This window comes from Staurois parvus, unplaced genomic scaffold, assembly GCF_062004578.1.
Source record: "Staurois parvus isolate SC_StPar_1 unplaced genomic scaffold, SC_StPar_1.0 ptg000445l, whole genome shotgun sequence".
In the NCBI taxonomy this organism is placed as follows: domain Eukaryota; kingdom Metazoa; phylum Chordata; class Amphibia; order Anura; family Ranidae; genus Staurois; species Staurois parvus.
This window is the reverse complement of record NW_028318241.1, coordinates 2,737,896-2,763,590: the sequence shown is the minus strand read 5'-3', so window position 1 is coordinate 2,763,590 and position 25,695 is coordinate 2,737,896. Positions and strand designations below refer to the sequence as shown.

The 25,695-nt window shown below is 42.4% G+C and overlaps 1 protein-coding gene across 2 annotated transcripts in view; it reads right to left on the bottom strand.

The window, feature by feature from the left end:
- LOC149453630 (3',5'-cyclic-AMP phosphodiesterase 4D) overlaps nt 1-25,695 on the bottom strand; it is a 1,049,085-nt gene that overhangs the window by 868,231 nt on the left and 155,159 nt on the right. Inside the window, exon 1 of one of the 2 annotated variants that reach the window (XM_089688055.1) lies at nt 21,690-22,132. The exons of the other annotated variant lie outside the window; for it this stretch is intronic. Coding sequence (XP_089544181.1) covers nt 21,690-21,976 — 287 coding nt within the window. The 5' untranslated portion in view covers nt 21,977-22,132. Of the gene's footprint in view, nt 1-21,689; nt 22,133-25,695 lie in introns of those variants that run through there. 2 annotated transcript variants of the gene reach the window in all.

The following is a 25,695-nucleotide window of genomic DNA, read 5'->3' as shown; positions in this document are numbered from 1 at the left end:
ATGCATTCCAATGGCCTTAGTACACACTTCAGTCAGTTCCAGGTGCAGAAAAAAAAGTAGAACATGCTACATTTTTTCTGTACAAGAACATAGCAAACTGCATCAAAACTGAACGGAGCGTGGTGTGAACTGTAAGCAAACACGTATCCGGAATGCATCCGCACTAAATCCAGAGTGCGTTTTTTGCTGTGAACTGGCCCTACAACAGGATACAACAAATATACCTAACCAAACTGGACTCATTTATCTATATCTACTATCTATATCTCTGGTGGCCAACCTGCGGTCCAGGGCTTGGGGTCCTCTGCAGACAGTAATCAGTGTTTTCCTATTGTCCTGTAATAGTAATACTTTCTAGCAGCCTCATGTAACATGTCTATGACTGTCTCCTCAAGCATGTCCCCACTCTCCAGCAACTCTTATAGTATGTCCGCAGCCACTGATGATCTCTTTTATTATGTCCGCAGTCTCTATCTCTTGTATCATGTCTGAAGTCTCTGACCATCACTTGTATCATGTCCGCAGTCTCTGACTATCTCTTGTATCATGCCCACAGTCTCTGACTATCTGTTGTATCATGTCTAAACTCTCTGACCATCTCTTGTATCATGTCCGCAGTCTCTATCTCTTGTATCATGTCTAAAGTCTCTGACCATCTATTGTATCATGTCCGCAGTCTCTGACTATCTCTTGTATCATGTCCGCAGTCTCTGACTATGTCTTGTATCATGTATGCAGTCTATGACTATGTCTTGTATCATGTCTGCAGTCTCTGACCATCTCCTGAATTATGTCCACAGTATCTGACTGTCTCTTGTATCATGCCCATAGTCTATAATTAATATAAATATTGTGTTGTGTGTCTCCTGTCTCTGATAATGAATATTCACTGAATGTTATGTGCGGCCCTTTGCTTATGTTGAGGGCTGCATGTCAGGTCCCCCATATCAAGAAAGTTGAACACTATTGAAATAATTCAGGGAAACAGCCGGGTAATTATGTAGGAGTTGTCTATGTGCTCTAATAAGGCCACACACCAAATCTTTCATCTCAGCCATTCAACATCCAGACATACAGTCATGGCCGAAATTGTTGGCACCCTTGATATTTCTCCAGGAAATCATGTATTTCTCACGAAACGTATTGCATTAACACATGTTTTGCTATACACATGTTTATTCCCTTTGTGTGTATTGGGACAAAACAAAAAAAGGGAGGAAAGAAAGCAAATTCGACATAATGTCACACAAACCTCCAAAAATGGGCTGGACAAAAGTATTGGCACCCTTTCACAACTGCGGATAAATAAGAATGTTACAAGCATGTGATGCTCCTGTAAACTCACCTGGGGCAAGTAACAGGTGTGGGCAATATAGAAATCACACCTGAAAGCAGATAAAAAGGAGAGACGTTCACTTAACCTTTGCATTGTGTGTCTGTCTGTGCCACACTAAGCATGGACAACAGAAAGAGGAGACGAGAACTGTCTGAGGACCTGAGAACCAAAATTGTGGCAAAATATCAACAATCTCAAGGTTACAAGTCCATCTCCAGAGAACTAGATTTGCCTTTGTCCACAGTGCGCAACATTATCAAGAAGTTTGCAACCCATGGCACTGTAGCTAATCTCCCTGGTCGTGGACGGATGAGGAAAATTGATGAAAGATTGCAACGCAGAATAGTCCGGATGGTGGATAAGCAGCCCCAAACATGTTCCAAAGACATTCAAGCTGTCCTGCAGGCTCAGGGAGCATCAGTGTCAGCGCGAACTATCCGTCGACATTTAAATGAAATGAAACGCTATGGCAGGAGACCCAGGAGGACCCCACTGCTGACACAGAGACATAAAAAAGCAAGACTACAGTTTGCCAAAATGTACTTGAGTAAGCCAAAAGCCTTCTGGGAAAACGTCTTGTGGACAGATGAGACCAAGATAGAGCTTTTCGGTAAAGCACATCATTCTACTGTTTACCGAAAACGGAATGAGGCCTACAAAGAACAAAACACAGTACCTACGGTAAAATATGGTGGAGGTTCAATGATGTTTTGGGGTTGTTTTGCTGCCTCTGGCACTGGGTGCCTTGACTGTGTGCAAGGCATCATGAAATCTGAGGATTACCAAAGGATTTTGGGTCGCACTGTAGGGCCCAGTGTCAGAAAGCTGGGTTTGCGTCCAAGATCCTGGGTCTTCCAGCAGGACAATGACCCCAAACATACGTCAAAAAGCACTCAGAAATGGATGGCAAAGAAGCGCTGGAGAGTTCTGAAGTGGCCAGCAATGAGCCCAGATCTAAATCCCATTGAACACCTGTGGAGAGATCTTAAAATTGCTGTTGGGAAAAGGTGTCCTTCCAATAAGAGAGACCTGGAGCTGTTTGCAAAGGAAGAGTGGTCCAAAATTCCGGGTGAGAGGTGTCAGAAGCTTATTGATGGTTATAGGAAGCGACTGATTTCAGTTATGTTTTCCAAAGGGTGTGCAACCAAATATTAAGTTAAGGGTGCCAATACTTTTGTCCAGCCCATTTTTGGGGTTTTGTGTGACATTATGTCATATTTGCTTTTCTGCCTCTGTTTTATATTTGTTCCAATACATACAAAGGGAATAAACATGTGTATAGCAAAACATGTGTTAATGCAATACCTTTTTTGTGTGAAATACTTGATTTTCAGGAAAAATATCAAGGGTGCCAACAATTTCGGCCATGACTGTATATCTTGTAGCCTTGGGAATTTGATGCAGCCTGTGTATATATATATATATACATATATGTTTGTGTGTTTCTGCAAATGATCTGCATATGCATGGCATTATGTATAAGATGTGCAATATACAGCAATAGATGTTCTTTGGATGAGCAATTAAACTGCTAGATAAATAAATAATATATAAGGATTTCAAGTTCTTGTTCTTCAGCCTGGGGATTCTCGTCATACCTGGAATCTTGCTCATTAGTTACTCTACTTTTTACCAATGAAAACAAAATATGAAAACTGTTTTTTAAATGAAACATGACTTGAAAAAATTCATATGATCTACCTAGACTGCCTAGATCAATTAAACCAATGGAGATTCAGCCAAGGAAGATGAAATATAGGAGTTTAATGAGAACATGAACTTACAGTCTGTTTCTGCAGTACTTTGTTGCAAATTTAGCATACAGCGTTCCTTATTTCTGAAGAGAAAGTAGGGGCTCATCTTTATTTCCCTGGAGGTGTAAATCACAAAAATCAGATTTGACTGCATAGGCACTGACTCCTTCTATATGTTCTGTTTGGTGTGTGTGTGGGGGTTGTTTTTTATTTTTTCACATCATTTATCTATTTTTCAACCATACATACATCAATATTAGTTTGTCTAAAATTATACACTACATGAGTTCATCTTTTTTTCTACCGATCGACTTCTGTACAACTGCCCTTTCAAATTTGTGCTATAGCCAGCAGCGCTGATCAGTGTATTCTGATGATGGGGAAGTCTCTCCGCTGTCAGAATACAAAAACACAGCAGGAGGATTCCCCCATCCACATCGAATATGTGGATGGGGAAAGCAGTTTTTTTGGTCAACCCGCTGGTTGAGTGCAAAAAAAAAAAATTATGCCTAGTACACACAATCAGATAATAGGATGACTTGTCGTTCATTTTATGTAGCATGCTAGTGTCATATTGAAAATGAAGAGGTTACTAAAGTTATAAAGTTCAAGCTCTGAGCAAACTGTTGGCGCTATATAAATCCTTTATAATAATAATAATTATAAAAATTCTCGTACGACAGAATACAACTTCGGAAGTGATGTAATGTATTGTATTCTTTCATTTCTGAGCATGCGTCATCTTGGTCTCTTTTTCTCTTTTTTTTTGGATGAATACTGTACTGACCAAAAATCGTTTGCGCTGTTATCGTACGAGAAAAAATGTTGTAGTTGTTCCTTTGGATATTGCTGCACGAACTGTCGTGATCGGTTGTTGAAAGCTGTGTACTAACAATGAGATTTTCATATGATCCCTCCAAAAACGATTTTTGTCATCCGATTTTCTGATCGTGCGTATGGGGCAATAATCTATTTTACGTTCTGTAAAATAGGAAGTCTGCTGGTGGCACATGTAACATCCTGTACATTAGCACAAAAAGAAAACAGGAATGGCACAGGAACCAACGTATAAATAGTATGTTTACAGTAGACACCCACTGACTTTTCCTGCCATTATATATTGCTATCTAAAAAAATGCATTATCCTATCTTGCCAGCTCACTTATTACTGCAGAGTGTCTCAAAAGTCACCATATATATAGGGAAATTGTAGAAAAATTTACCTTTATTTACAAAATATTCATTATATATATAAAATATAATATGAGTTTGTTCATTCTTCCTATGTATGGAAACTTGTGGGACACCCTGTATTTTAAAAGATATGGGCTTTTGAAATTTAATTTAAACTTTTTTCTTGAAATGTAAATTAAAAGGTTTATAGACATGAATCTTTCTGCCAGGAGTTGGCAGAAAAATACAGCATAAGAAAGCTCATTTTGGTACATAATTGAGTATGTTTCCAGGCATATGGGATTTGGAAAGGTACAGTATATGTATAAACTCATTTCATTTAGACACTACATCATTTACATGCATCTATGCGCTTGCCCACATTTGTGTCTAAATGACGCCAATAAGCTCCTCTCTGGACACAGCCATGGGGCATTTTAATACCCTTAATGCTGCTCAAAAAAGTGTGGTTTTTTTCGGCCCATATGTTTGAGGCCTGAAATAGCCATTTTTGTGATTTGTACCTTTCACAAAATGTATAACCCGCTAAAGTGTAATCCCTAGTGAGCAGAAACGAATGTTCCTCATACACTTGTACAATCCATCATTTGGACCATTTGTTTGTGACAAAATGAATGAAAAACTGATTCATTTATGTCCACTGAACGATTTATCGATCAAAATTTGGCCATTGCGTGATGACACTATCATTTGCTCTCACGACCGAGTGTTCGTTATTCGAAAATGAGTTTGAACGTTTTTTCAGCTAGTGTATGGTTAGCAGTATTAAACCCAAAACCAAAAATGTAATATATTTCAGTATACTAATCATTAGATGTGGTGGCTGGATTAGTTATCTGTCGCTAGGCTTTCCCCCTCGGTTTTCACCCGGTGATCTGTCCACTAACACACCTCTTGTATTAGAGTGCCTACACTCAGGATGAAATAGCACAAGGGGCACATTTGGACAGTAGCATTGTCAGTCTGGGAGAAGGGAAGTGTTAGATATACTAACAGATTTAAATACACTAGAAAATTGAAGCCAAACTCCAGCTAATACTTCATAAGCAGTTACAGCAACAGTTTTGTTCCTTTTGGGATAAAGGTTTTACAGAAATAAAAGCTGATCATTGTAAGCACATCTGTCTGTGGTAAATGGGTTGTCTCATTCCTGTAACTGATACATCTGCAAGAGAGCTTGTTCTTTTGAAAAACAACAGACTTTTGAAAAACAACAGACTATCTGGATCACTAGGTGAAAATAGAAGGAAGAAAGCCTAAAAATGAAAAATAATGTAGCCATCACATCTAAGGATTGGTAAGCCGCAACAGACTACATGTTTGCTTTTGGGTTTAATACCACTTGAAGTTATGTTCATGGACTTCCATAATGTATGTTTATTTTACCTCTACATCATTTGGCAGCAAGTCTAAAGTGCTCCGAATCCTCTTTACTGATGCAATGCAAACACACTGAGCCTTAGTCATCACATCTCAAGCAGTGCACAGCTTCCTAACGGTGTTCTTATTTGTCATTTTCAGTGCTATGTACTGTCTCTAGGATGCTACCTGAATTATGATAAAAAAGATACACACCAAAAAAAACAACAAAAAACAGATAGCAAGTAAGAGTAACATGTTCCCTGTGTAGGACCATTTGTAGGCACAGAAACTTCAGATCCAAACTTTCTGAGGGATGATTGCCATTAACATCTGTCCAAATGGGAAAAAATACAGTTTGTCATGTCAGGTATTTAAAGGCAAAAAAAAAAATTTAGAACATCTCTAGAACACATGCATTTCCCCATGTTTTAGCCTTCTAACATGCTGTTAGTACAGAAAAAAAACCATGGATGTGCCAGAAATATACCTTCTTTGACACGACAATTCCTGTGGTGTCAGCCCTACCAACCTCATTTATGATGGATCACAAAGAACACTAACCTCTCCTTATCTCCATAACACTTCCTTGTGCACAAGTAGAATCAACAGGTATTTTTTTTGCACTTATTGGACATATATAGCAGAATGCTTAAGTGGTATAATAAACAGACCAAAAGGGAGCAAATGAGAAGTTTACTGTTATGGGTTTACATTTACTAAAGGCAAATGCTCCATCACTGAGGTTTTACCCACAATCATGTAATCCTGCAGTCCCAAATCTTCTGTCTTCCTTTGATTACACAGGTGGGCTCCTTCTTTGGGTGTCCACGTCACTGCCTGTGTGACATGGCCACTTCCTATTGGCTGTTCAGCAGCAGGGTCCTCTAAGAATCCAGAAGTGACACTACTGTAACTGGAATGTAGGGGACTGGCTGTCAAGGGACCATCTACAGTGCTGGATTAGCAGCCCCCTGCATCCAGAAACTGCATATTTGTAATGAACATAGCTGTCCTTTAAAACCAAAAAGACTGCAGTATGGCTGTGGGAAGATCATAGCTACCTACCTAGGGACCTAGGGAAGGTAAAGCAGAATATACACCTTAGCTCCAGCTAGCATCATAGCCCCATGCCTTGGTAATAATACCTTCATTACAATCTTAAAGATAGCATTCCCTACCCCTCCTTATCTGAAACCACTAGCATTATTATTATTATTACAGGTACTTATATAGCACCGTCAATTTACACAGCGCTTTACATATATATTGTACATTCACATCACTCCCTCACCCTCAAGGGGTGTACAATCTAAGGTCCCTAACTTACATTCATACATACACATACTAGGGCCAATTTAGGCAGGAGCCAATTAACCTACCAGCATGTCTTTGGAGTATTATTTAAATAAGTATATGTAACCACAAAACTTCTAACATACATGTAAAAATCTGCATTTTTTTGCAAGAAAATTACTTGGAACCCCCTATCCCTTTATTTAAATATTTAGTTTTTGCTTGCCTTAGAACCCCCTATCCCTTTATTTATTTATTTTTTGCTTACAGTGACTGAACATATGGCTTTGGTTTAATGATGTAACATTGAAGCAGTTTATTAACAGTTCTACATGGTGCAATAGGAGATGTTGGCATGACATGAATCTCCATGATTAGTAAACATAGTAAGGATAATCATTACATTTCCATTAACAGGTTTGTTCATGTGTACCTATTAGGGACATCACATGACCGTTGCCTTGGCATTGCTTGGGCTGAACACTGTACTGTTTTGACTTTTTACAGAAATAAAAGGTAAACTTTTCAAATTTGCAACGATCATCTCCTTACATTATCTAGACATACATGTAACCGCTAGCCTACAGGGCACTTATACCCCCTTCCTGCCCAGACCAATTTCCAGCTTTCAGCGCTGTTGCACTTTTAATGACAATTGCGCAGTCATGCAACACTGTACCCATATGACATTTTTATCATTTTTTTGAGACAGATAGAGCTTTCTTTTGGTGGTATTTAATCAACTCTGGGTTTTTTATTTTTTCTTAAACAAACCAAAAACCACTGAAAATTTTGAAAATAAAAAGTTTTTTCTTAGTTTTTGTTATAAAATTTTGTAAATAAGTGATTTTTCTCCTTCACTGATGTGTGCTAATGAGGCACTGACTAGCACTGTTAGGCGGCACTGATGCACACTGATAGGCAGCACTGACTGTCACTGTTAGGCGGCACTGATAGGCAGCACTGACGGGCACTGATAGATGGCACTGATGCGCACTGATAGGCGGCACTGACTGTAACTGATAGGCAACACTGATGGGCAGTGATAGGCGGCACTGATGCACACTGATAGGCGGCACTGACTGTCAGTGATAGGTGGCACTGATTGGCAGCACTGATAGGTGGCACTGACTGGCACTGATGGGTGACACTGAAAGGCAGCTCAGATGGGCACTGATATGTGGCATTGATGTGGCACTGATGGGCACTAGCAGGTGGTGCTGCTGGGGCTACACAGATCATCAGGGCACACTGATCATCAGTGCTCTGATGATCTGTGTACATATCCCCTCCGAGGAATGCTGATTATCGGTTCTCCTCTCCTCACGAGCTGTCAGCGTGACAGCTCGTGGGGAGAGAACTGCCGATAACCGGCATTTCCCTGTTTACATGTGATTAGCTGTGATTGGACACAGCTGATCACATGACCGAGCTGACATTTTCAGCTCTTTCCGTGGATCAGTGATCCGCTGTGTCCGAGGGACACAGCGCACCGCCGATCGCCGCACTGCGCGCTCCGGGAGCAGCGCATGCGCGGTTAGAATGGGAGGACGTCATATTACGTCCTCCCAGAACGAGAGAACCACCTTGCGTTCGTCTTGAGTCCCTGCTCAAAGAAAAGGACACCGATAAGGGACAGCTTTGTGCAATACTACTGCAATACTACTGCACAGAGCAGGTAATTATAACCCTCTTTTTTATTTGAACAAATATGAGGCTTGACTTGAACATCACTTTAAGTTAAAACTTTACAACTAATGGACCGTGTTAACGTACCATGATCTGTAGGTATTATAGTATTTAGCAGGGCTTCCCTGAGACCAGAAAAATATTTTAACAGTTCCTCCAAAGTAAAAAAAGGTTCAGAAGGGCTCCTTTAGTGTCACCTGTGTGACAGTGCCAGCAGCAGTCTCTGGCATTTGGATGATCACACGAGGGAGGCTTTTACATGTAAAAAAAAAAAAAAAATTCATAAAATAATTTAAATGCACATAGAATATTATGGAAAGATTTCTGCTCGCATGAATAGTCTAGCAACAGAATCTCTTTAACTTTCGTTTCCAAAGAGCTGACTCTCCCTTATCCTAACCTCCTAGTATTATCATGAAAACTAAGACTGGCCATACATTGGTAGAAATTCGAATAAATATTCACGTGAACATTTATACAAAACACTTTCATCAATACATTTGATGACGTGAGGCATGTCATTCGAAAGTGCTGCAAAATTTACTTTGCTTTTAACATTCAATTTTGGAATGACTGCAATTTCCTGAACGAATACCACATTCACTGTTTGAAATTCAACCATTCAAGAAAAAATTTCCATCCTGCCCCTTGAATATTCTCATAGTCAAAAACAAACATCGATTTTACCCCACTACTGTAGAAAGTCACCTCAAAAAATGATTTTTTATTTGAATAACCAATGCAGTATCCACTTTTACTGCTATAAATGACAGCTACAATTTAAATCAAAACTCAAAATGTAAATATATATAGCTATTTTCAAATTATATTTTAGAAAACAAAGGGAGTTAAACCCATGTCATGTCTTTTTGCCATTCATGTTCCAGTTGGGAGATTTCCTTTTGCTTTTTCTTCCTATCCTGTTGATACAACAGGTAATACGAAGAAATCTCACCAAGTTAGAGAAATTTTCTCTTAGAAAGTGGTCCCCTCAACAAATGTCCCCTTTGGAAGACTTCTCTTCTATTCCTGTTTCAGTAGCAACTCAAAATATTTTATTTTCACTTCCCAATGACCATATATAGGCAGAGTGACTCTGCCCAGCAGGGATACAGCAAGACTGACAGGGCTTCCAATTCTCCCCTACTGAATCACTGGATATATTTTTTCCTGAAAGCTGCGGATTTAAAGTTTTAAAAATTACTTTTGAAATGATTTTACCATGTTAAATCTTCTATGATATTTTAAAAACTTAAAAAAAGAGATACTTAAAGGACAAATTTATATTTTTGAAAATGGACGTTATGTACTACCTCCCAGCCCACCTAAGGTAAGCTGCAGCAACCCCCACGCTATGTTGCTTAAGCCAGGGGGGTTACTTATCTGAGCTTCTGAAGAATCACCTGGTCCAGTGTTTACATCCTTAGCAATGTAACATCCTAAGTCACTGATGCCCCATTGTGCCATTTACTGAGGGGCTCCAGTCTTATTATATGGCCCCACTCAAGTCAATAAGGCTTAAGTGTGCAGGAATGGCCAACAATGAAGAAAATTCTATCACAGAGAATGTAAACACTGGTCAAGGCCAAGGCCTTGCAGTGGAGGTAAATGTTACATAGTTATATAGTTAGTCTGGCTGAAAAAAAGACAAAAGTCCATCCAGTTCAACCATTAAAAAAAAAAAGTTATAATCCTATGCCCACAGTTGATCCAGAATAAGGCAAATGTGCAGTAGGCGTAAGGGTGGCAGTTAGTAAGGAAGGACTGTATTAATATTGGTTTGGAAAAACAGAAACCATCCTTAAAGAGAAGATTCTGACACTGTATCATGAGAGAATTATCCTGGCTGGAAGGCATAGACCATGGATTCTCCATCTACCTGAAAATGAGCCCCATGATATCCATTCTTTCTATACAGCAGTAAGCACAGTAAATCACAAGCAGTATCTTTATTTCCTTAACCAAAGATACACAATCACATAAAACTGAATATATTCTTTCAAGTTTCTTAGAAGCATGTGTAGTTAAGTAAAACAATGATTTTCCCAGGCAAGCCATACCATTTAAAACAATTTGATCAAAATACCAAACACAATATTCATGATTGAGACACATTTCTGGACTGTACCCAGTGTCATTTTATGCAAGTTCCCAATCTGTTGATGAGTTTTTTAAATAAAACAGGGGCCTCCAAGCTTTCCAGTACAAGGGCCACATCATATATTTTATAAATATTCGTAGGCCTACAAAATCCCCATCAGAGTCCCGCTTACACCAGGTACACCATAACCATCAGAGTCCCCCCATACATCAGGGACACCATCACCCCCTAACATCAGAGTCCCCATCAGAGTCCCCTGTAACATGGGGCAAAGTTGAATCAGAGACTATAGGCAGTCTTTGCTGACCTTAATCCTCAAGCTGTGCACATTAAAGAGGAACTACAGCCTGTTAAATAAATAAAAGCCACAGCCACAAATACTGTAGTTGCTGACTTTTAATAAACAGACACTTACCTGGGATCCAGGGCTGTCTTCACATGAGCTGGTTTTTCACCAGTCTTCATGTGCCTGGTGCTGCCATCTTGATTATGGGAAGGTGGCTGTGACGTCCTGCTGTTTCAAAGCCTGATCTCCGAATGCATATGCAAGACAGATTGTGCTTTCTGAATGGTCGCACAGTAGCACCAACTACTACAGTGATTTTCAGCTACCCCAGCAGCCTCTCTGATATGAGATATGTATAATTATATTGAGCCAAGCTGAACCAGTGTAAGTAGACAATACAGATTATACCTGGAGTTCAGCTTTAAAGATTAACTCCACTTTTGTTGAGAAAGAAAACATTTCCCTCTGGGTGATCTATATACATTGCAGGAATTTTAACAAGCTTTGTTGAAGATTCCTACCTTTTGTTATTCTGAAGAAATAATTGTTTGTTTGTCTGTGCCCACGTGCAAAATAAATGTGCATGGAAGGTATTTTATAATTATCAATCAGCTGCTGCACTGCAGGCTTCTAATGAGGAATATAGCAGCGACCGCATCCCTTAAGACGTGATTTACCTTTGGGAGTATCTCACCAGAAAAAAAATATTTTGTTGCAGGGGATGCCCAAAATATGACTTGTATCTTAGTGCAGGTTTCTGGGAAAATCAAAAAGCCAATCACACAAGCAGAAAATCACATTTCCATTGAATGCATTAAGGTAAAAAACGTTCTGCCTTTAGAACCTCTTTAACAAGTCATACTTAGGTATACAGTTGCAAGAAAAAGTATGTGAACCCCTTGGGATTACGTGGAGTTTTGCATGAATTGGGCATAAAATGTGCTCTGAACGTCAACTAAGTCACAACAATAGAAGAACACAGTCTGCTGAACATAATACTACACAAACATTAGATGTTGCCATGGTTTAATTGCACATAACATGTAAACATTCACAGTGCAGGGAGGAAAAAGTATGTGAACCTTTGGACTTAATAACTGGTTGAACCTCCTTTGGCAGCAATAACCTCAACTAAACATTTCCTGTAGTTGCAGATCAGACCTGCACAACGATCTGGAGTAATTTTGGACCACTCCTCTTCACAAAACTGTTTCAGTGTAGCAATATTCTTGGGATGTCTGGTGTGAATCGCTCTCTTAAGGTCATGCCACAGTATTTCAATCGGGTTGAGGTCAGGACTCTGACTGGGCCACTCCAGAAGGCGTATTCTGTGCTGTTGCAGCCATTGTTTTGTTGAATTACTTGTATGCTTTGGGTCATTGTCCTGTTGCATCACCCATCCTCTGCGGAGCTTCAGTTGGCGGACAGATGGCCGTACGTTTTCCTGCAAAATGTCTTGATAAACTCTGGAGTTCATTTTCCCATCAATGACAACAATCCGTCCAGGCCCTGAGGCAGCAAAGCAGCCCCAAACCATGATGCTCCCTCCGCCATGTTTCACAGTGGGGATGAGGTTTTGATGTTGGTGTGCTGTGCCTTTTTTTCTCCGCACATAGTGTTGTGTGTTCTTCCCAAACAACTCAATCTTGGTTTCATCTGTCCACAGTATATTTTGCCAGTAGTGCTGTGGAACATCCAGGTGCTCTTTTGCAAACTTCAAACGTGCTGCAATATTCTTTTTGGACAGCAATGGCTTCCTCCGTGGTGTCCTCCCATGTACTCCATTCTTGTTTAATGTTTTCCTTATTGTAGATGTGTCAACAAAAATGTTAGCATGTGCCAGAGATTTCTGTAGGTCTTTAGCTGACACTCTGGGATTCTTCTTTACCTCATGCAGCATTCTGCGCTGTGCTCTTGCAGTCATTTTTACAGGACGACCACGCCTAGGGAGAGTAGCAACAGTGCTAAACTTTCTCCATTTGTAGACAGTCGGTCTTACCGTGGACACATGAACATCAAGGCTTTTGGAGATACTTTTGTAACCCTTTCCAGCGTCATGCAAGTCAACAATTCTTGATCGTAGGTCTTCTGAGAGCTCTTTTCTGCGAGGCATGGTTCACATCAGACAGTGCGTCTTGAAACCAGTAAACCCAAAACAGGTGTGTGTTTTTTAAGGGCAGGACAGCTGTCAGCAACACATCCAATATCATCACACTGATTGGAGTCAAGGTTGGCTCACTCCTGCCTCCAATTAGCTCTAGGAGAAGTCATTAATCTAGGGCCTCACATACTTTTTCCTCCCTGCACTGTGAATGTTTACATGTTATGTGCAATTAAACCATGGCAACATCTAATGTTTGTGTAGTATTATGTTCAGCAGACTGTGTTCTTCTATTGTTGTGACTTAGATGACGTTCAGAGCACATTTTATGCCCAATTCATGCAAAACTCCACGTAATCCCAAGGGGTTCACATACTTTTTCTTGCAACTGTATAGGTTTTTCTACTAAAACAAAATTCTACTTTTACAGCAGACTGCAGCTAACTGTGCTGCTTACAAATGAGACAGTTCTACTTTATCTTACACTAACCTATCATATATACAGTATATTTTTTATGATATAGTATGCTATATAGTATGTAAGTACCATGCGTCCTATGTTTCACCAAATCAAGAGGGCCATCTAAGAATCTTCTGGAAAATGGCCTGTCTAAGATTATTGTATGTAATAGGTTAGTCTGTAAAAGGCTCCTTCATTGACTATGGCCATGTATGGGCAGTATCAGGTCTTTGATGGTGCACTGAGACACTTCATGCTGCTTCCACTTATGAAAGTCACGAATGCCATATGCTTGGGAACAAGCTGAATACACAAACAAGCTATATAGTGTTTGCATTAGGAGAAAAAAAGGCTTTCAAGGTATTGTGTGGGAGAAAGTAGTCCAATTCATGGAGGTGAAAGCTGACTTCTCATTATATGTGAAGATCTCATAGATGTATAATTAAAAGACAAACTATATCTGAATGTTTGCCTTTATAATTTAAATATTTGCCTCTAGTAAACAGGCAAGACAACCACAGATGCATGTGCTGATTGTCATAGTACAGTATTTTCTTGGATCCATTCATATTCTGGAACTTCTATAGAAGTGTATAAAGTCTGGATCATTCAGATATGGCTACCTACAACTGAGTCTGTGCAGCATGATGGTGTGTATACCCCGCTTAAAGTGGTTTTAAAGGCTCAAGGCTTTTATACCTTTATGCATTCCATGCATGAAGGTAAAAAAAACATCTGTGTGCAGAAGCCCATCCCCCCCAATATTTAGCCAAGCCCCATTGTGAGCCAGTGATGTGCACAAGAGCCTCAGCTCTCCAGGGACTCTCCCGCCTCATTGGCTGAGACAGCAGCAAAAGCCACTGGCTCCCCCTGCTGTCAATTGCAGTCAGTGAGCTAATGAGGAGTGAGAGGGAGTGGGGCAGAGCCAAGGCTCTGTGTATGAATAGACATCAAGAGTAGCAGCGAGCCTGCTTGGTTGCCCCCAAACAAGCTGCTTGCTCTGGAGGCACTTGGCAGGAGGGAGGGGCCAGCAGTGCAGGCAGGGGACCTGGGGGGGGCTGCTCTGTGCAAAACCACTGCACAGAGCAGGTAAGTATATGTTTATTATTTTAAATTGCATTTAATATCACTTTAGGGCTGAACTCCAGGTATGATCTTTATTGCCTACACTGGTCCAGCTTGGCTCAATTATCCATATTTCATACCAAAGGGGCCACTGGGGTAACTGACAATCTCCATAGTAGTCAGTGCTACTATAGTGATCCCCACCATCTTCTGGGTCCTGTGCTGAGCTGCTCTGCATACTGACCACAGGCGATATTCACAGAATGCCTAAAAATTTTATTCCAATGAATATAAGGAGTTCTGTAATTGGACAAGATGAAAATTAGATGTGACCACTCTTTCTCTCCACCTTATCCAGTCAAAGGACACCTTGGATTCACAAAAAAAAATACAAAACATTCTATGAATACCGGCAACACCAAGCAATCAACCCCATTGTTAACGCATGGTAAACGCACATTTACTACATGTCATGTCACTGTAACACAAAGTTGTGAATCCTTTACTGTTAGTTTAAAAGAGAAGTATGGGCAAAGATTTTTTTGGCCATACTTCTCTTCTTGGTCACAGGAATGCTCTCTTTTTACTCACAGTCAACCGACATCAGGCTCTGCCAGAGAGCTGCTCACTCCAGGTGCTGGAAGGATCTCAACCATATTTTTGGGAGCCAGCGCTCCACTGACAGCCTGAGCCAGCCACTCTCACCTTCTCTCCAGCCTCCAGAACCCATGAACAGACACAGCTGCTGCTCCCAATAGGACATGCGTTCGGCTGCATGGCCCCAAATGCAGAACTAAAACCTGCCCAAACCCCACATAATATCAAATGTAAAAAATCTATCAGGACAGTGACACCTTGAGGGGCAGTGGGGCCCCAAATAACCGTCAATCAATATGGATTTTGGAGGCTGTAAATGTAATAAACCAATATAAAAACAATCTCCTTCTACTGCAATCAGTCGCAGTTTGCATTGCACTGCAGACCAGAGTAAAGTTCTCAGCAAGGACAGCGCTGGTCAGATTCCATAAATACGCACCACACTATGGTGTTGTCCTGACAACCGCAATGCACAGACCTACAAATTGCCAGGATGTCTCAGGTGGCGTTTCTATAACAACAAATGGAATCTTTAAGATACAAGTAGTACGGGTATGTGCACTGGATTGATTTTTGTTGCACATAGTCCATGTTACAGAACTATAGGATAGGAAACAAACACATCGCTGCCGTTCATAGATCCTAATTACGTGCACTAAAAACATTTGTGTATAACTGCTCGGAAATACAGTGCTAGGATTTCTATCTTTCAATAACATGAAATTGAATTTATTTGCAATAAGAAATCAGTCTGTGCACTGCCTGCAATCGGGGGCTGCGTACCTGTCCCTGCACACCTATGCGGGTGTGTTCATACCGCCATATTTATACCGTCATACTGCATCTCCATTCACTGAGACACCTAACAAATGAGGACCCTACCGCACAAATGCGTCTTTACCTTGCCAATAAAATGCAGGAAAAATGTTCTTGATTAAATCCTACCAGCGTTATGTTTTTGGTGCATTTTTCTGACTCACGTGTCCAAGTCTAACAGGTACATGCTGGGTAATAGGCACCAAGAAGACACACTGGAATGTGTGGATGCAGCCTAAGGGCTTGTTCACACTTGACTGTTTTTCCAACTCTTGCCAAACGCCCCTATAGCGCTTGACAAGCGTTGGTCCGACGTTTGCGGAATATTTTTAACGCTCCGCAAACGCCGCATGCGCGGTTTAGCGGCGGTTGCTAGGCGTTTGCCAAGCATTAAAAACACCCCACAAACGCCTATAATGAAGTTTGAATGGTGTTAATGCTCCGCAAACGCCCCGCAAACGCAGGCCGGGTGTTTGCCGAGCAGCACCATAGACTTGAATAGGAGGCTTCAACTCCTCCTGACTCGACCAGAGGCGTCCGTTTTGCTGCAACACAACGCTAATGCTCCCATTTGAACAGCACCATGTGCTGCAATGTGCAGAGTTTTCCCAGGCGTTTGGGAAATGGTAAAAATGCTTCCCAAACGCCTGTCTGCCGCTTGCTAACAAGGCTAGTGTGAACGTAGCCTAAGTGAGATACTGTTGGCTGAAGATCTAGCTACATCCTACACGGTTTCTGGGGTGTCTGGTCTTCAGCGGAGCTCTTTTCTTCCACTGATCTGCCCCTTCTTCACTATAGGACACAATATTGGGCTAGCGGATGGAACCGCAGATCGCAGAGAGGGATGTGACATCCCTCACACTGGGAAGTGTCAGACGCAGGGGAATTTTCAGCCAGCAGATAACTGGGAATACAGAAAATGGTAACATTAGCAGGACACAGGTATGTATTATGGCTCCTATTACACCAGCCTGTATAATAAAATGTGCACACACTGCTGTACGTTGTGCAGGAGCAGTATGATGTATTGTGCTGTTTACTTTTCTTCTTTTATTTGACTTTATGATCTGTCACAAAATAGCACTTTATTTAAAGCGGAAGTAAAGGCAAAGATACCGTTCTCTGCTCCAACGGTCTGATGCCTGTGAGGTTCCTCACTGGTACCAGCATCTTCTTCCCTTTTTCCAGCTGACGGTCTTCAGCCTTCTTGATTGGTCGGCATGGGATGTCATTCATCCCGGCACACAGGCACCATGCCAGAAATGGAAACTGAGCTGTGCATGTGCAGCTCACTGCACATTCTGCAGAGGATTGCGATCAGCCAGGTAGGTTCATTTTACTGCAGAGGAGACAATGCATATCTCTTCTGCAATAATAGCCTGCCTGCTTGTATTTTTTTCCTTTAGTTACACTTTAAAGCAGAACTAAAGTCTAATGAGAAAAAAATAGGAGCAGACAGGCTCTTAAGACCTCATGCACACTGCACGTTTTTCTGCTGCTCCATCATGCAGATACGTTTTTTTTCTGCCTCTAAATGCCCCTGCATGTTAGCCTATGTGACCATGCACACATAGGCATTTAGAAGAGTTTAGAGGCAGAAAGAAAAACCCACTGCCAGCACGTCCAGAAGCATCAGTGTTTTGGCAGAAAAAAATGTTTGACGCCTGTAAATGGGTATAAACAAGTCTAACTGCATGTTAACACGAGGCGTGTTTAGCACTTGAGCGTTTACTCATTTTAATGGCTAGAATAAATTAATATTTTGGCCAATGAAATGAATGAATCCCCAAGAGTTTGAGTCACCTATATGCACCTAAACACATTATACACTTTTACAAGCGTCAAGAATTTTTCTTTTTTCTATATTGCTGTTGCCAGAAGGATAGGCTAAATGTCCTGTGTCACATGCGGTCTTATTGAAGAAGACAAATGCAGCGTCTCCTCAGTAATAAAATTAACCAACCTGCCGACTCGCAATCCTCTGCAGAATCCATTTACAATCCAGCACAGTGTCTGTGTGCCAAGATGACTGACTCCTGTGCATATGCAGGACTAAAGTCATCCAGTACCAGCCAATCAAGATGACCAAAAACCAGCATCTGCAAGAAAGCTAAAGAAAAGATGCTGGTACTGGTGAAACCTCGCGGTTGTTCGACCATGGAAGCAGAGGTAAGTATCTTGGAATTTAGTCTATGCACCTTAGCATGGTGTTGCGTCATGCTGCGTTGTGGTGAGATGTGGTGCGGTGAGCTGCGCTTTGTAAAAATGCAAACATGCTGAACAAAGCATTACAGCTGTGACATGTGGATGAACCCTTCCAACTGCCATGGTCGATTTTAGGTTGGTAGTCAGGAGCCGAAAAAAATGTGGATCTTGTGCCTATTTTTACCGTCCCTTTGCTGCTGTGTAACTGAGGTCTTAAGCTGACCATACACAGATCAAAAATCACTCGGTTCAGCAGGGACCAGCCAAATATCAATCCATTTATGGGTACTGAGGTTGTATAGAAGTCGATCTACCTGTCTTCAGATCGACTTCAGTACAACCGCTCTGACAGATTTTCCTTGCTTGATCAGTGCTGCTGGTTATAGCCTGCAACTCTGATCAGTGTGTTCTGATGGCGGGGAAGCCTTTCTGCATTCTGAATTGTGCGTCGGACCAGCATGGATGTACACTCCAGGATGCACTTGAACAGTGGTCTCCAAACTGTGGCACAGGGGCCGGATTCGGCCCTTTGCTTGCCATTACCCAGGCCTTTGGGGCACTATTCTTCCAAATGACACCAACAATGGGGCACCATTCCTCCCAGTTACACCAACAATGGGGCACTATTTCTCCCACTGATGCCAATGATGGGGCACCATTCCTCCAAATGACACCAACAATGGGGCACCATTCCTCCAAATGACACCAACAATGGGGAAGCATTCCTCCAAATGACACCAACAATGGGGCACCATTCCTCCCAATTACACCAACAATGGCGCACTATTTATCCCACTGATGCCAATGATGGGTCACCATTCCTCCCATTAAAACCAATGATAGGGCACTGCTTACTCCCATTGACAGAATGACATTTTCTATTCCCACCAGTCACAGTCAAGCCCCTGAAGGACTGTCAACTGGCCCGTTGAGTAGAAAGTTTGGAGACCCCTGTACTTGAAGATCTGTACATGTCCATGCAGGTCAGGGACTACTGCAATTTGGAGAAAATGTCAGCGGCTTGATCGCTAGCGGCATTGTTGCTCATCTGACATCAGTCTAAGGAACAACGATGATGCACAATATTCAGTATCCAATGGCAACCTGGCTGTACGGAGGGCACTGCGGTCCTGATATAGCAGGAAGTCTGGCTCTTGGGGGTTATGACACCCCACACTGCCCTGTGTATTTTGAGACAGGCAGTACAGAAACCTACACACTGTACAAAGTCCTCCTCCTCTAATATTAAGAGGAATTTTCCTCCTTTCTCATTCCAGCAATAGAAGCAACAGCCATGTACACACAATACAGTAACCAACGGCAACCCGGCTCCACTCACACCTGGTAAAGAGGCTGGACAGGTATCAAGGTGTGATCAACCTACGTACCAGAGATTATGTGATTCATCATTGATTAAAATATCAAACAGCACAACACTCACTGGAATGATTGGAAATACAATCTGTCAGATACTGTCTATGAAATACCATTGTTACATCGATCGGCATTATCACCGATAGTCTGACACCCACACTGATATGATAACATTCCACCACCACTCATCTACTTTCTAGTCTCAAAGTCGGGTGAAAAATACATCCATGGAACGGAGGGGCCAGCCGGGTCTATGACTGATTTCATTTTATCATTTCAGTCCCATCAAATGATGGATTATTGATCATATCAGGACGTGTGCCGTCACCCTCAGATGAGGATTGCTGATTGTTGGGGGTTACAGCAATGTGTATACACCCTGTATAGTACATATAGTATCACTATATACTGTACACCCATATATAATATGGACCCCTATACATAGTATGCACCCCTATATGATGTACACCCCTGCATAGTGTGCACCCTATAATATATGAACCCCTATATAGTATGCACCCCCTTTTTTTAAATATATCTGTATGTAGTATTCATTCCTATATTACATGTGCCCATATACTGTATAGGATGCACCTCTATATTATATGTATCCTTATATAGTATGCACCCTTATGTGTACCCCTATATAGTATATATACCCCAATATAATATACACCCCCATATAGTATTCAGCCCAATATTATATGTAACCCTACATTATATGTATCACTATACAGTATGCACCCCTCTATTATATGTACCCCTATATAGAATATAACCCTATATTATATGTACCCCTATATAGCAGTCACTCTATATTTGTACGTACCTCTACATAGTATGATCCTCTATAGTATATGTACTCCATATATAGTATGTACCCCTATATTATAGGTACCCCTATACAATAGCCCCCCTCATATATACCTCTATATAGTATGCACATCTATATTAGTCTAATAGATTGCAAGCTCTTATGAGCGGGGTCCTCCTAATCCTTGTTTTTTATTGTATTGTCTCCCTTTATATTGTAAAGCGCTGAGCAAACTTGGCGCTACATAAATCCTGTATAATAATAATAGTGTACCCCTATATAGTATGGAACCCTGTATTATATGTACCTCTATATAGTATGGACCCCTATATTATATGTACCCCTATATAGTATGGAACCCTGTATTATATGTACCTCTATATAGTATGGACCCCTATATTATATGTACCCCTATATAGTATGGACCCCTGTATTATATGTACCTCTATATAGTATGGACCCCTATATTATATGTACCCCTATATAGTATGGACCCCTGTATTATATGTACCTCTATATAGTATGGACCCCTATATTATATGCACCCCTATATAGTATGGACCCCTGTATTATATGTACCTCTATATAGCATATACCCCTATATTATATGTACCCCTATATAGTATGGACCCCTGTATTATATGTACCTCTATATAGTATGGACCCCTATATTATATGCACCCCTATATAGTATGGACCCCTGTATTATATGTACCTCTATATAGCATATACCCCTATATTATATGCACCCCTATATAGTATGTACCCCTATATATTATGTACCCCTATATTATATGTACCCCTATATAGTATGTACCCCTATATGTACCTCTATATAGTATGGACCACTTTATTATATGTACCCCTATATAGTATGGACCCCTATATTATATGTACCTCTACATAGTATGGACCCCTATATCATATACACCCCTATATAGCATTCACCCTTATAGAATATGTGCCCCTATATATAGTATGCACCCCCATATTATATGTACCCCTATGTAGTATACATCACTATATAATAAAACCCCCTAAACAGTACACACCCGTATATATAATATAGACGTCAACATAATATGTACTTGTATATACTATACCCCTTTATAATAGGTACCTCTATATAATATATGCCCCTGTGCCCCCCCCCCCCCCCATATAATCTGCACCCCCATATAATATAACCCCCCCTTTTTTTAGGGGATGACTATGTCTGGCGGTGCCCCCCCCCCCCCTTACCATGTATGGGCCACAGTGAACCTCCTCTGTTTGGGGATATTACTGTTGAGGAGCATCCTGCGGAGGAGCCGGGGCGAGTTCCTGGGGGAGATGATGGGGGAGAGTCGGGGGGATGCGGTGGAAGTCTTCCTCGGGGTCCGGTGCTTGTCATGCTGCAACAGGTTCTCCCGCAGAGTCTTCACCAGGTCCTCGTTCAGGTACAGATTACCGCTGCCGTGCCCGCTGTCCACCTCCGGGACCGCCAGGGTGTCCGAGCTGGGCGCCGATTGCTGCTGCTGCTGAGCCATGTCCTCCTCTCCTCAACTCACAGGAAAGTCTCCGACACACCGAATCGCCACCGGGAGCCGCTCACTGCTCACCGACACCGCGCTCTGCCATACCGACCTCCACCGGCGCTTGTACTGTGCAGTCCTCACTCCGGTCCGACACAGCCCACACCGGGACCCACCGCCTCACACAACTATTATACAGTCATAGTACACAGGAAAGTACAGAGAGCAGGAGGAGGAGGAGGGGAGGGGAGCCAGCACTGCTGGGTGTCTCTTCTATATATACAGCTCCTTCACCCTCCTCTATATGCAGCTCCTTCACCACCCTCCTCTCTATACAGCTCTTTCACCACCCTTCCCTCTATATGCAGCTCCTTCACCACCCTCCTCTCTATACAGCTCCTTCACCACCCTCCTCTCTATACAGCTCCTTCACCACCCTCCTCTCTATACAGCTCCTTCACCACCCTCCTCTCTATATGCAGCTCCTTCACCCTCCTCTATATGCAGCTCCTTCACCCTCCTCTCTATATGCAGCTCCTTCACCACCCTCCCCTCTATATGCAGCTCCTTCACCACCCTCCCCTCTATATGCAGCTCCTTCACCACCCTCCCCTCTATATGCAGCTCCTTCACCACCCTCCCCTCTATATGCAGCTCCTTCACCACCCTCCTCTCTATATGCAGCTCCTTCACCACCCTCCTCTCTATATGCAGCTCCTTCACCACCCTCCCCTCTATATGCAGCTCCTTCACCACCCTCCTCTCTATGCAGCTCCTTCACCACCCTCCTCTCTATATGCAGCTCCTTCACCACCCTCCTCTCTATATGCAGCTCCTTCACCACCCTCCTCTATATATACAGCTCCTTCACCAACCTCCTCTCTATATGCAGCTCCTTCACCACCCTCCTCTCTATATGCAGCTCCTTCACCACCCTCCTCTCTATATGCAGCTCCTTCACCACCCTCCTCTCTATATGCAGCTCCTTCACCACCCTCCTCTATATATACAGCTCCTTCACCACCCTCCTCTCTATATACAGCTCCTTCACCACCCTCCTCTCTATATGCAGCTCCTTCACCACCCTCCTCTCTATATGCAGCTCCTTCACCACCCCCCTCTATATATAGCTCCTTCACCACCCTCCTCTCTATATACAGCTCCTTCACCACCTTCTCCTATACATAGTTTCTTCGCAATCCTCTCCTATATACAGCTCCTTCACTGTCCTCTCCTATATACAACTCTTACACCATCCTCTCCTCTATTCAGCTCCTTCACCACCCTCTCCTATAAAAAGCACCTTCACCATATTCTCCTATATACAGCTCCTTTACCACCATCTGCTATACACTACTAGACTGCCACAGCTGCTTCACTAATCTCTCCCATACACAAGACTGTTACAGTTCCATCAACAACCTCTCACTAGACCAGAGGTCTCCATACTTTTCATTTTGAGGGCTACAGCATTTTACAGCTATTCATGGGCTGAACAAATCAGGGTCCCCCTTTCATCAGGGTCCCCATCAGAGTTCCCTCATACATCAGGGTCCCCATCAGAGTTCCCTCATACATCAGGGTCCCCATCAGAGTTCCCTCATACATAGGGGTCCCCATCAGAGTTCCCTCATACATCGGGGTCCCCATCAGAGTTCCCTCATACATCGGGGTCCCCATCAGAGTTCCCTCATACATCAGGGTCCCCATCAGATTTCCCTCATACATAGGGGTCCCCATCAGAGTTCCCTCATACATCGGGGTCCCCATCAGAGTTCCCTCATACATCGGGGTCCCCATCAGAGTTCCCTCATACATCGGGGTCCCCATCAGAGTACCCTCATACATCAGGGTCCCCATCAAAGTTCCATCATACATCAGGGTCTCCATCAAAGTTCCCTCATACATCAGGGTCCCCATCAGAGTTCCCTCATACATCAGGGTCCCCATCAGAGTTCCCTCATACATCAGGGTCCCCATCAGAGTTCCCTCATACATCAGGGTCCCCATCTGAATTCCCTCATACATCAGGGTCCCCATCAAAGTTCCATCATACATCAGGGTCCTAGACTGTCACAGGTCCTTCAGCAACCTTTTTCATACACTAGCATGTCACAGCTCCTTTACCAACCTCTCCCATATAATAGACCAGTGGTGATCAAAATTATAAAGGGCTTCAAGTGTAGCTTCCAGAGGGTCACACAATAGCAGGGCATGTGCATGCATTGCGTCATGTTAGGCAACCCTATTGCATTTCTTGCAGTGTACCTCAATCCACACTAAAGTTGGAGTACAATAGCCCCAGCATTGTTATTAGAGGCAGTAATAATAACCCCTAGCATTGGTGTTAGTGGATGCAATAATTACTCCCTGCATTGGTGTCAATGAAAGCAATGATAAACCCCAACACAGGTGTCAGTGGACACAATAATAAACCCAAACACAGATGTCAGTGGACGCAATAATAATGGTCAACATTGGTGTCAGTGGACATAATAATAACCCCCAACATTGGTGTCAGTACATGCAATAATAACCCCCAGCATTGGTGTTAGTACATGCAATAATAACCCCCAGCATTGGTGTTAGTGAATGCAATAATAACCCCCAGCATTGGTGTTAGTGAATGCAATAATAGCCCCTAGTATTGATGTTAGTGGGTGCAAAGTACCCTCAACATTGGTGTCAATGGAGGAAATAACCCCAGCATTGGTGTCAGTGGACGCAATAATAACCCCCAACACTGATGTCAGTGGAAGCACTAATAAAGTCAGCACTGGTATCAATAGAGGCAATAATAACCCCCAACACTGATGTTAGTGGAAGCAATAATAAACCCAGCACTGGTATCAATAGAGGCAATAATAACCCCCAACACTGATGTCAGTGGAAGCACTAATAAACTCAGCACTGGTATCAATAGAGGTAATAATAACCCCCAACACTGATGTCAGTGGAAGCAATAATAAACCCAGCACTGGTATCAATAGAGGCAATAATAACCCCCAGCACTGGTGTTAGTATGATTTACGTCACCCCTTCCATACACTGGTGACCAAAGGCAGTAAAATGTTTCCTCCCCACATCCCCTTCATTGGTAGATAGTAGAATTGAAATGTAACCCCCATGACCACCAGTGGAGGGGGGGGGGGGTTATAATTCACTGATATAGCCACCAATGGAAGACAGGGGGAGGGGTTACCTTTCACTGCCACTGACCACCAATGCAGGGGGTGTCATTGGCCCTGAAAGGTAACCCTCCCACCTGCATTGGTGGTCATGGCAGTAAAAGTTATCCCTCTTACTCCTGCATAGGTGGTCATGGCAGCTCCATCACCAGCCTATCCTGTACAATAGAATGCCACAGCTCCGTCACCAAGTTCTCCCATACACAATTCACAGAGCACTCTCCTCCTGTACTGCTGTAGGGCAGCTATAAATGGTGAGTCCCATGACCTGTAAATACTGCAGCGCTGACAGCTGCTGCTCACTTTAGGAAGACGCTCAGTTGAACTATTGTAAACTTGAGCTATTCTAATCAACCATCAGACAATAGCTGCTTGGTTTCCAGGGACAGTGCTGGCATTTGGAGCTTCCTTCATGGGTTTTCTCCCCAGTTTTTAGCACTGATTTTACTATAAAAAAGGTATCAATGTGTCACCAGATCCCCCCCCCAGCAAAATAATTGAGGGCCCTCTGTCTCTCTTATTTCAAAGGCAACCTTTGTAGCCCTC